Raw genomic sequence first — 12,495 nt, forward strand, 5'->3', positions numbered from 1 at the left:
CAAATGGTTCTAGAGGAGGTAATATAGACAACAATTTCAAAGAATAATAATTAAAAATAATAATGATAGTAATAATAATTATTATTATAATTATAAATAATAATGTTATTAATATTGTTATTATCATTGTTACGATTTAAAAGTTTAAACTAACTTCCTTCAAAGTTCCACCATACCTCTTCATGTCGTGTGAGGGCTCCATCTCCATAGTCTACAAACCAACCAACCAATCAACTAACTATTGTATCAATCAGTCAACCAATCGATCAACCAATCAGTCAGTTAATCAATCAATCAACTAACCAATCATTCAATCAGCCAATCAATCAGTCATTCATTCAGTCGGCCAATCAACAAATAAACCATTCAACAGATAAACAAATCCTTCAATTTGTGAATCAAACAACCAATCAGCAGTTAACAAATCAACCAATCAGCAAACAAACCAATCAATCAACAAACCAATGGACAAATCAATCAGCCAAACCAACCAATCAAACAAATAGAACAACCAATCAATTCATTCAATCAACAAACATTTTAACAACAATATTTTAGCGGATCGCGAACGCCTAACAATGTGTCTTCGGGCAAATGATATTCAAAATAGGAATTATTATCCTCGATTTGATGAGCACCTGCTAAAAAATTGTTGCTATGGAGACGAGTTAAAAGTGCATTTAAATATGAATCACAATTTGTAAATCTATTATAATTTTGTTACTTCATTCATATTTCATATGTTTGTAATTGTTTGCCGTTTTTTATGTGTTCGTTCGTTCGTTCGTTCGTTCGTTAGTTTGTTTGTCTACCTATTTATTTGTTAGCATGTTTAATTATGTTTTTAAAACTTTCACGAGAACAACCATAATAACAACAACAATAACAATAATAACAACAACAACAATAACAACAACTTCGATTCCAGATATTTTCTACTACGTGGTTAACATCATATAGGTAATTTTATAAGAATATAATTAACAACAACAACAACAATAATAATAATAATATAACAACGATTTATTAATTGATTCTTGACTTTACTGAGATTAAAGTCTCAAAAGTTATACATCCGAGTTTTTGCACCAAACAATTTCATTAAATATTTTTTTACAATTGAAATAAATTATTTTGTATTGGAGTAGAGAAATGAGATTAGACGAGAGAGAGAGAGAGAGAGAGAGAGAGAGAGGGAGAGAGAAAGAGAGAGAGAAGAGAGAGATGGAAATGATCTTAATACATGTTAAGAGTTTGGTCTAGCTACACGGAAATGGAAAAAGATTTTATGCCAAGAAGTTTCAAGAAACAACTTTCTGACAGTATAATGTATAAATAATAAGTTAATAATAATAAATTAATGAAACAACTCAAGTGAAATGCATTAAATGACGTTTTAAAGCAGTTAAAACCAAAAAAAAAAAATTTTTTTTTTAATTGCGGTAACTTATAAACTTCGAATTTTTAACTTCTCAAGAGGCCCGTACGAACTAACATTTTTATCATTCTTTTTCTTCTTTCTCTTGCTACTTTTTTCTCTAAATATTATTATTGCTAAATATATTATAACAATAATAAAGTTTTATGAATGTTAGAGTGTTTCAAAGGTACCGTCTAGCTTCATTTTCAACATAATAACAGTTAATGTTTTATATTATACTCATATACATACAATACACATAATGCAACACACGCGCGCGCATATTTATATATATATACACATACATACATACACACATACATACAGACGTACGTACGTACGTATTTAAAAACATACCTATATATTCAATTGAAGTATTTAAATAAGAATTAATTAATTACTTGACGGCCTGAAAGAGAAGCCATATGAAGGGTTCGATAGAATTTAGACTAGGATGATGGAACGCTGGCTATTAAAGTTGATTTGCTCTGGGATTTCTGTTATTGTTGGCCTCGTTTGCACTTTCATTCCGTTCTATCTGTCGCTGATTCTTTGCTACCCTTGCAGAAGGAAATTAGCCAGGCGCCACTTCAACAAAACAGTCGGCGGTTTGGTGGATTGCGGTGACTGTACTAATGTCGTCTTTTTGGGTAGAAGTGGCAAAACTGTGGCTGAAGATGGCGTTTGTAAGGGGGATTTCAATGATAAGGATGGCAATAATAATGATAATAATATTACTAATAATGGCTCCGGTATTTTCATCGTGTCAAATGATATTATGAATGATATGTGCACAAGTGATCCGGCGCATGGAAATTTAAATTGCAATGGTAGTTTGAGAAGTGGTGAATTTAAAGTCAATAAAAATGCTGAAAATGACGATGAAAGTGATGTTGTAATAAACCAAAAATGGCTCGATCTCACGCTATGCTTTGGCGGGGGAGTGTTTTTTGGGACTTTTTTGCTGCACGTCTTCCCCGAAGTTAGAGAAATTTTAACAGAATCCTTAACAAAGCCAAATAATATTACCTACCCGATACCTGAAATTTTGGTAGGCTTTGGATTTTTTTTCATCCTCGTTTCAGAGCAGTTAGTTTTTTTCATCAGGAAAAGAAAGTTACGAAAAAAATTGAAACGAATGACAGCTGAAATAGTCGTAGAACCTGAAGAACTCAACTCAGCCTCCATTCTAACGTCTACATCTTCCGACGAAACATCTAAAATGAGCAAAACTCACTCACAAGAACATCACCACTCAGATGAAATAAGCGATTCTCACAATGCGACTAGGTCGATAGTTTTAGTTCTCGCCCTATCCCTTCATCACATCTTCGAAGGTCTATCAATAGGTCTCCAAAAAAGTTTCAGCAACGTTTGGCACGTAACTTTGGCAGTTCTGTGCCACGAGACGGCTATATGTTTTAGCTTAGGACTTCAATTTTTCAAAACAGATAGGAAATTGACGAAAAAAGTTGCAGTGATATTAATTATTTCTGCTACAATAATGCCTCTTGGGATTCTTATAGGTGCGGCCATTGTTGAGATCGGTGATCATTCGAGTTTCAGCACCTGGCAGGATCTCGTCAATGGAATTTTGCAGGCCCTAGCTTGTGGTTCGTTTATTATCATATCTTTGATTTATTTTATTATAAAATAATAATAATAATAAATAGTTGAATAATAAATAGTTGATCGTAAGATTGAAAATTTGCAACTTGTCTAGTTAAAATTTATACTTACTGCAAAAGATATCACAGGGATGTGTGTCTGTCTTTGCGTGTGTGTATCTGATCACATACAACTAGGATTTATGAATTTACAATAACAAAAATGAAATTTTTTTGCCCTTTTTTCCAGGAACCTTTATCTACGTGACATTCTTTGAAATATTCTACGAACAACTTGGACACGGAAAGACGACGTTTTGTAAAATATTGCTGGTCATTGTTGGCTTTGCCTTCATCGCGTTAATTGGCTTGCTGCCTGAAGAGGTCGAAAATGTTGGAAACCCTACAAACGGTACCGGGACATAATGTCTATTTTTGCTAAATTTATTAGTATTATTATAATTATTATTAATATTATTATTTTATATTATTATTATTAATGTAGTTGTAATTTTTATTCTTGCTGTCATTGGAAAACATCTTAGTTTAATTTTGTTATTATGTGTTATGGTTCGGTTAATACACTTTTCTCCCTACAGAAATCATGAATTTGAAATAAACTTTGAATAAAACATTTTTGTGTGTTTGAGGGTTGATTATATATCGTTAAATTAAAGACCAATAACAAAATTAATAAAATTATTAACAACAACAATAATAATACAAATAAAATCAGCAGTTGTATTAATAATAATACGGTTTAATATCTCAAACAACATTACATGAGTCCATACTTTAAATCTGTTAAACACATGAAAATACGGTATCTTAAACAAAAAAAAACATGATTTAGGATACTTTTTATGTCATTTAACTATAAAATAACATTACATCAATTCATTTATAGTTAATTTATGCAGAAATTTGATGACGTTTTTGATTTGTATCAAAAAAATAAAATATTTTATACTGTGCTTGTGATTACGTGGTCAAAAGTTCTCCATCAACGAATCACCATGCAACACGAAAATTAATTATCTTAATTCACTTTTAGGCAAATAAACTTTCTCTTACTTAATGGGTTCTTCTCCTCAATTCATATCGGATTTATTTCTTTTTAGAGAACTAACCCGATGTTTTAGTAAAACAAATTAGTGATTTTTAATTTGTAAATTTATAATGTTATCTTTGTTAAACTTTTTTGCGGTTTTTTCAATGTTTTCCTACGGAGTGCACGTCAACAGTTTGTGTTTCTTAAATTTAATTTAGTAGTTAGAGTCTGATTTTTTGATTAAGCTCTCATTAACCATCATGCCTGATTGATGTGTCTGGAGGTTGAGATGTGGCAAATGTTTGAATTTCAAATTCTGTCAAGAAAGTTTTGTACTTTTGTTTCAAATAAGTTTAATTTTTAAATTTTATTTGACAAAAAACAAATTAAATTTATTAAATTATTAAAAAATCTTTATTTTCATCTGCAGATTTACCAGCAAATTAAATTTATTAAATTATTAAAAAATCTTTATTTTCATCTGCAGATTTACCAGCCTGCATTGGGCTTCAGAGATCTGCTCTCTCTTTCATGATTTTGGCAGCCTGGATGAGTATTTTCAAAGGTTCATAAATATATGATTATTATTATTTTTTTCAAAAATAATTTATATGTTTGAGTTTTCATTGATAATATTCTAAAAAAATAAAAAATTCATTTGTTGGTATTATAAAATAAAAAATAAAATTAACAAATCACATCACACATCAGACATCAGGTGTTCATCGTCAACGAATGTAGAACACCATCTAGAACAAGGCAAAAAAATGCTGGCAGCTGGTCAATTTGCTGATGCCCTTTCACATTATCATCTTGCTATTGGTCAGTTAATTTGATTACTGTTTTACTATTGGTCTATTTCGCTATAGGACAGATAGTTATGCATACTTTATTGCTATTGGCCAGAACATAAGCTTTCTGTTTTACTATTGGTCAACTAATGTCTAATGCATTTCTATTGGTCCATTTCAGAGGGTGACCCAAATAACTACATGATCTACTTTCGACGTGCAACCGTCTACCTAGCAATGGGCAAATCAAAGTCGGCCATTCCTGATTTGGATCAAGTTCTCGTCTTAAAACCTGATTTTAATGCTGTTAGGACTTTTTTCTGTTTTTTTTTCTCAAGTTGTTTCTTTCAAGTTATGTACCCAATAAATCAATCCATCAATTTATTTATTAATAATGGTTTAAATCATCTTTAACATTACTATGGTTGATATAATGACTTAAACACTCAGGCTCGCGTGCAGAGAGCAAATGTGAAACTGAAACAGGGCAAGTTAGATGAGGCCGAACAGGATTATCAAACTGTGGTTAGTTCACTTTTAGCTGTCTTTTAACCATTTTACTAATTTCATGTCTTAAACACTCACTTACATACGCACAATCATACATCCCTTGTTTAATTCACTAACCAGATTCTCTAACTAATTAGAAAATACACAAAAAAACATTGCCAGGACTCGAGCAACTCGGAGGCCAAATCTCAGCTACAACTAATCCCGACAATTAGAACATCGATCATTCAGTCAAAACATTTGGCAGATGCCGGTGATTATAATGGTGCCATACAGTACCTTAACGTTGCTATTGAGGTTAGGAAGATGTTGATGAGAATGAGGACGACAGTAATGGTGATTGTAACTATGATTAAAAAGAAGTTGAATAGCATATAACATTGATGATCATGTAGATACTTGCATACATCCATACACATACAAATCTAAACACACACACAAACACGCACGCATGTACACATACTTACAGACACACATACACACATGTACACATACTTACAGACACACATACACATACATACACGCACAGACTTGTATATGGGATGCACATCTCCATGAACTTCGAGCTTCTTATTACGAGAAAGTAGGTGACATAATGAAAGCTATCCAAGATATTCGGCCAACGGTTAAACTAATTCCTGACAACACAAATGGCTATTTGAAACTGAGCACAATGTTATATTCAGTTGGAGAGGTCGAAGATTCTTTGAAGTAAGCTAAGTCGGTTGTGCACTCGATGAAAATGGTTTTTTTTTTATTGCTGTAGATGGCATTGCGGCTGGGAAGTTTCTTGTTTTTGTAGTTTATGTGGATGTGTGCGTGCTGAGATTTTCTTTTTTTTGTCATCATCCCCATCAATATCTTCCTACTCTGTCATAGGGAGATCAGGGAGTGTCTGAAGCTGGACGCCGACCACAAGGGCTGTCACGATCATTATAAGAAAGTCAAGAAACTGAACAAGCACATGACTGACGTGCAATCTGCTATTGGTCAGTTGTGTGGCTGATGGTGGTGGTGGGTTAGTTGGTTGATTGATTGGTTGATTGATTGGTTGATTGATTGATTGATTGATTGATTGATTGATTGAAAGCATGATTGATAAGTTAGTTTTAATTTAAAAGTTTATCAAATTCATCCACCTCCTCCTCTGCCATCACTCTCTCTCACTCTTTTCTTTCACTCATTCACCATTAAACAGAGAAGAAGGATTGGAATGAGTGCATTAGTAAGACCAACCAGATGTTTAAAAGTGAATCAACAGTCCAACCGATTGTACTGAAAGCCGAATCTCATTACTGCAGATGCTATTTCGAGGTTAGAATTTCAACCAATCAATCAACAAATCAATCAATCAATCAACCAATCTATCAATCAATCAACTTATCAATCGACCAACCAGCCAATCATGTAATTACTGACCTAGATAAAAGACACGGAGAGGGCATCTCAACATTGCAACAAAGTTTTAAAGATGAGTCCGAATGATGTCGATGCACTCTGCTACAGAGCTGAAGTGCATATTCTCAACGAGAAGTTTGAAGAAGGTCTGTGTTGTGTGTGTGTATGTGCGTGTGTGTGGGTGTGTGTGCGTGTGGGTTTAAATGTTTTAAAGGATTGATTTGTTTATCGAGTAGTTGATCTTTTAATTTTCGTCGTTGATATTTATTTAGTTTTTTCATTAATATTCTGCAATTACTGCACTCAACAATCAATCGTTCAATCAATTTGCTTACTCCCACCAACCATGCAACCAATCAACCAACCAACCATGCAACCAATCAACCAACCAATCAACCAACCATGCAACCAATCAACCAACCAACCATGCAACCAACCAACCAATCAACCAACCATGCAACCAACCAATCAACCAACCATGCAACCAATCAAACAACCAATCAACCAACCAATCAACCAACCATGCTACCAATCAAACAACCATGCAACCAACCAACCAACCATGCAAACAAACGCGCACACAGCCGTCAATGATTTCAAGCAAGCTGAGCAGATATACAGTGATCACCACAGGGTTCAGGAGGGCCTCAAAAGGGCCCAGAAACTTCTCAAGCAATCAAAAAAGAGGGACTATTATAAAATATTAGATGTTAAACGGTCAGTATACCTGCTTGTATGTTTTGTCTCTGTATGTGTGTGTCTGTGTGTGTCCGTATGTTTGTTGCAATGAGCCAGTCATGCAAATCAATCAACCCACAACACCGCAGAACTGCATCGAAGGGTGAAATAACAAAGGCCTATCGTAAATTAGCAGCCAAATGGCACCCTGATCAGTATGACGGCGATGATAAGGGCCATGCCGAGAAAATGTTCATAGATATTGCTGCTGCTAAAGAAGTTTTATCAGATCCAGGTTAGTTTCCTGGCTATTGTATGTTTGTGACTTTGTCCATTGGTTGGCTGGAGGACGAGTAGTAGGATTGTTTGACGGTGGTTAATTGATTGGTTGATATTTTTTCAATTTGGTCGTTAAATCATTGCCTCCAATAAAACTCATTCACTAACTTTTTCATCCTATCAGAGAAAAGAGCGAAGTTTGATCAGGGAGAGGACCCACTGGATCCCGAACAACAGACCGGAGGTCCGCAGTGGCACGAGGGATTCAACCCTTTTGGTCACGGGGGCTTCCAATTTAAATTCCACTTTAATTAATTAATTAGATAATTGATTGATTGATTAGTTAATTGATTGATTGGCTAGTTAATTGATTGATTGGATAGATAATTGATTGATTGACTAGTTAATTGATTAGTTGATTGGTTGATTAGTAAATTATTTCGTTAGGATTTTGTCATAACGTTTAGGATGTTATCGATAGAGATGGCGAGTTTCTTGGATTTTATTTATTTTTGACGCTCATTTTCTTTCTTTTGTTTTATTATTACTACTATGATTACTTTTATTGTTATTATTTTAAATTTTACTGTTATAATATTTATTAAGAATCCATTACAGTTAGTTTTATTAAGTTGAATTGAATAGAATGGTTATAGTGATGTTGAGATAGCGTGCAATGGCTGGCAATGAAGCACGGTTTACATTATTTATTTTTATGTAATTTTAACATTTAACCACGAAAAGAGAGGTCATTATTATTGTATGAACCTTCAACTTACATAAAAATTTGCCTTTGTTGTTCGTCACGTTAAATACAATCTAATGTTAATTACAGTTTTTCCACTCACTGCTGTTACTTTCAAGTAAATATATATGCGTGTGTGTGTGTATGTGTGTGTTTGTGCATTAGAGTGATTTTCATGTTTATTTGTTTGTCAATAGAGTTTGAGCGTGATTTCGGTTCAATTTTGTTTGCAGTATGAAATTCTGTTCATTTAAGTTTAAGAACTGTCATTATATCATCATCTGTATTATTATTTCTATCACTATTATTCAGTTTTATTTTCTGTAATGATATTTTCATGCATGTCTGTGTGTGTGTGTAAATCAATTCTGTACACACTTGTTATAAATAAATTCAGATCATCCATCTGTTTCCCACAATACACAAGTAGCTAATTTTACCTACTAACTAACTACAATGTCTAAGTTAGAGAAACAAGATTGTGTAAAAATGTGTTGTGTACAAACATGGCGTGTATTTGATGTGTACATGTGTGTGTGTGTACATGAGTGTGTGTATGTGTGTGTAACTACATTGTGTAAGTTAAAGAAAGAAGAAGATTGTGTATAAATGTGTTGTGTATGAACATGATGGGTATGTGATGTGTACACTTGTGTGTGTGTGTGATGTTAACGTGTAAGTCTAAATGTACACAAAACTAACTTGTATGTGTGTGTATATATATATATATATATTTATATATGAAACTGCATAGATAGTGTGCTGGTGGGTTTTTTTTCTATGTAAACATCGCAATTCAAAAAAATGATCCGTAGCACGTACAACCTAATATCAAGTGGTCTGCGTGTAAAGTTTTTGCGAAATGGCGAGATTCTGTTGAATAAATCTAAAAATTTAAGTTTTTTGAAAAATGGAAAGTGTCATCTCTCAACTCAATTATCACCCGAAGAAACGAAACTCACCGAAACATCGTTGAAAGAAATTGAAAAGAAACAAAGTGAAAGTAAAGAAACACAAAAAGTTTCATTTGCAAGGTTGCTGAAAAATTCTCCATTCATTCAAATTGGTGACCCCAACGGAGCAGTTGTTCGCGGGACGATAATTGAGACGTTGGACGATAATCTGTACATAGACTTCGGAGGAAAATTTCATTGCGTTTGCAAAAAGCCTAGATATAAAACAGAGTAAGTGATTATCATTTGGGATTGAACGAATGACTTGTTCTCTCGTTTTTTCATTCTTATGATGTTAAGATTTGTATAAATTATTCTTTTTTCGCAGTATATACACATTGATGATATTTAATTTTTGAATATCTCTTCATCAGCATGTATACACGAGGCACAAAGGTGAGGTTACGACTGATTGATTTGGAATTGGCCTCGAAGTTCATGGGGAGTGACAAAGGAATTTCTTTACTGGAAGCTGATGCAGTTTTGTTGGGGATCGATAGAGATGGCGCTCCTAGAGTGAATCAAAATGTCGAAAAAAATCGAAGGTCGTCATCATCATTCAATAGACAGCCTGCAAAACGTGAAGCTGAAGGAAAGATTGATAGCAAAGATGCAACTGAAAATATAAAAGTCGATAACTCGGATGACAGAAACGCTACTACTAACTTGAACATGGACAATAAAAATGAATGATTTTTGTGATGCTTATTGTTAAATAAATATTTTACAAACAATAATTTTCTCTGAGTCGAATGTTAATTTATACTTTCATCACGTGAGGCGATTGTCCTTTCAATCTTTTTCATTCATTTACAGTTTTAAATTTGTAATAAAACTGAAAATTTAAAAACATAGGAGCGTAAACTTTTCTGAAATAGAAACTACAGTAGCAGCTCGCCATTATTCAAAAGCCCGAGAGATTTTGAAATGTTCTGGCATATACATTCGTCCGTATGATGATGGATGTTCTAGGCTGAACTCATGAATTTTTAATTCGCTTTAAGCGGTTTTACTTCATTTAACATCGTTAATAAGTGTTAAAGGTATAAAAATGAGTGTGTGTCTCTCTCGCTCTTTGTTTTAAAATATATATGTTTCTACGTGTGTACGTAATATAAATGTAAGTAACACGTTCTAAATGGTTCAACTCTTGGTTTGTGCTCAAATGTGTGATGTATGTACGTGTATGAATGGATGTATATGTAAGTAAATGTATATGTGTGCGTGTATATATGTATATTGTATATACTATGTATAGTTATGTATGTGTTGGAGGAAATCTAGAGAAAAAGTGGCACTGAATCATTTTAAACTGACTGTTGGCGTCAGTGGTAGCAATGTTTAGACTTTGAAAAGTTCGCTTGAGATTTTTTATTTAAAAAAATTAAACTATTCTTTTATTTTAATTAGTAATTGCGACGTAATTTTGATTTTATTAAAAATTATTTTAAGTATTTCTTGTAATGAATATGAATGTGATAATCTTTCTTCTTATCCTTCTGACGACTGTTCGTGTTGGTGGCCTGAGAAATAACTTAAAATACAGTTTGAGAGGTATGATTCGTTATTTTTATAAAGCGATTTATGAATTGATCACAAAATAAATTTGATTCATTATTTCATATTTTTGTAAAAAATATAACCAAAATTATTCGTCGAAAACCGCCAAACAGACATGGACTCATCTACTGAAGAGAACAAAAAATCAAATATCGACGACGACTCTACTGATTCCGGCGGCGTCTTACCCGGAGATTACGTCTACAACGTCTTCGACATTTTCCCCTCGTCAAAAACTTTAAATAAAAAAATTTCAAAAAGTACCCCAAAAGATCAGTACGACGTTTTTACTACAGAGGACGTCAAAAACGTCGACAATTTTCTGGATGTGGTAAACGCCGATAAACTGGCCCGTCTGGGTCCGGAAAATTCGGATTTGAACGGCCTCCAATCAACGATGGGCATCTTGGCTGAGTTAAATCGTCTGGAACGTGAGAAGAAAATTTACAGTCCGGCTTTTTATTCTTGCTTGCATCTCTGCAACGAGTTCAGGAAGAAAATAAATCGCTCCAGTAGGTGCAATGTAAACTGTAATTTCGTTAAATCCTACTGATAACTACTTAACTTGGATTTTAAAACGGTGAATTGAAGAAATTTAGATTACGAATTTAAATAAAAATTCAGACAATATCAATGACGAGGATTTTCTCGTTATACTTACTTGAATAATATGAAAGGGTTTTGTATATATCGTATTAAAGAACGAAATATAATCAATAGTGACATTTCATGTCTTAGCTTAATGACTAAATAAGTTAAAATCAAAACGAGCGATCGTATTTGAGAAATTTTAAAGTTAGAACTGTGTAGGTGTGAGGTTTTCAGTCTTGGGGGAAAGTAAGTTTCTAGTTTAGTAACAGCATTGAGAAAAACGCAACGAAAATTGCGGCAGCATACAAAAACGTTTGGCCGCGTTAAAACTTCTGATAAAATATTTTCAATATTTCAAATCTTTTTTCCTCAAAATCATTTTTTGTTCATAATGTGTCGTCATTTCATAATCACACTCTTCAATATTAACAGTGTATCGGCAGACGATTAATCATCTTTCTCTCCCTCTCTCTTTCTCTCTCTCTCTCTATATATATATATATGTGTGTGTATGTGTATACGTCTTTGTATGTATGTCTATGTATAAGTATGCAAAGCCTCAAAAATTATAAAAATAATTTTTTCATATATTAAAATATTAACGAGGACAACTTTTACACTAATTAATAATATCAATAATATTTGCTCTATAAACAAATAAATGAATAAATTAAACATAAAGGTATAATCTAGCATTGACATTACATATATATATATATATATATATATATATATATATATATATATATATATATATATATATATATATATATATAAACTATGTGTGTATGTGTGTGTGTTTTTCTACCTTAAGGACATTTATATATATATATATATATATATATATATATATATATATATATATATATATATATATATTAATAACAAGTTGACACAAGTTGACAAATGACG

General features: G+C 32.7%; 4 protein-coding genes across 4 annotated transcripts; all 4 read left to right on the plus strand.

Annotated features, from left to right (window-relative positions):
* Nucleotides 1–2,642: 2,642 nt before the first annotated feature.
* HELRODRAFT_72339 (hypothetical protein) lies at nucleotides 2,643–3,453 on the plus strand (the record flags this gene model as incomplete). The annotated part of the gene is made up of 2 exons (XM_009012676.1): nucleotides 2,643–3,033; nucleotides 3,278–3,453. 2 exons carry the CDS (start codon nucleotides 2,643–2,645, stop codon nucleotides 3,451–3,453), a joined length of 567 nt encoding a protein of 188 aa, XP_009010924.1.
* Nucleotides 3,454–4,083: 630 nt separating this feature from the next.
* HELRODRAFT_185263 (hypothetical protein) lies at nucleotides 4,084–9,239 on the plus strand. Its single transcript, XM_009012677.1, has 14 exons — nucleotides 4,084–4,270; nucleotides 4,566–4,643; nucleotides 4,790–4,900; nucleotides 5,051–5,175; nucleotides 5,320–5,394; nucleotides 5,542–5,676; nucleotides 5,909–6,090; nucleotides 6,259–6,368; nucleotides 6,578–6,693; nucleotides 6,803–6,923; nucleotides 7,362–7,494; nucleotides 7,605–7,750; nucleotides 7,919–9,021; nucleotides 9,068–9,239. The coding sequence occupies exons 1-13, from the start codon at nucleotides 4,207–4,209 to the stop codon at nucleotides 8,047–8,049; spliced, it is 1,527 nt and encodes a 508-aa protein (XP_009010925.1). The 5' UTR covers nucleotides 4,084–4,206; the 3' UTR covers nucleotides 8,050–9,021; nucleotides 9,068–9,239.
* Nucleotides 9,240–9,502: 263 nt separating this feature from the next.
* HELRODRAFT_126342 (hypothetical protein) lies at nucleotides 9,503–9,936 on the plus strand (the record flags this gene model as incomplete). Its single annotated transcript, XM_009012678.1, has 2 exons — nucleotides 9,503–9,663; nucleotides 9,807–9,936. Coding segments are annotated over 2 exons (291 nt in total), but the record flags the coding sequence as incomplete, so codon positions are not given.
* Nucleotides 9,937–11,107: 1,171 nt separating this feature from the next.
* On the plus strand, nucleotides 11,108–11,545 carry HELRODRAFT_167165 (hypothetical protein; the record flags this gene model as incomplete). Its single annotated transcript, XM_009012679.1, has 1 exon — nucleotides 11,108–11,545. One exon carries the CDS (start codon nucleotides 11,108–11,110, stop codon nucleotides 11,543–11,545), a length of 438 nt encoding a protein of 145 aa, XP_009010927.1.
* Nucleotides 11,546–12,495: the final 950 nt, after the last annotated feature.

Source organism: Helobdella robusta (assembly GCF_000326865.2).
Source record: "Helobdella robusta unplaced genomic scaffold HELROscaffold_11, whole genome shotgun sequence".
Classification (NCBI taxonomy): domain Eukaryota; kingdom Metazoa; phylum Annelida; class Clitellata; order Rhynchobdellida; family Glossiphoniidae; genus Helobdella; species Helobdella robusta.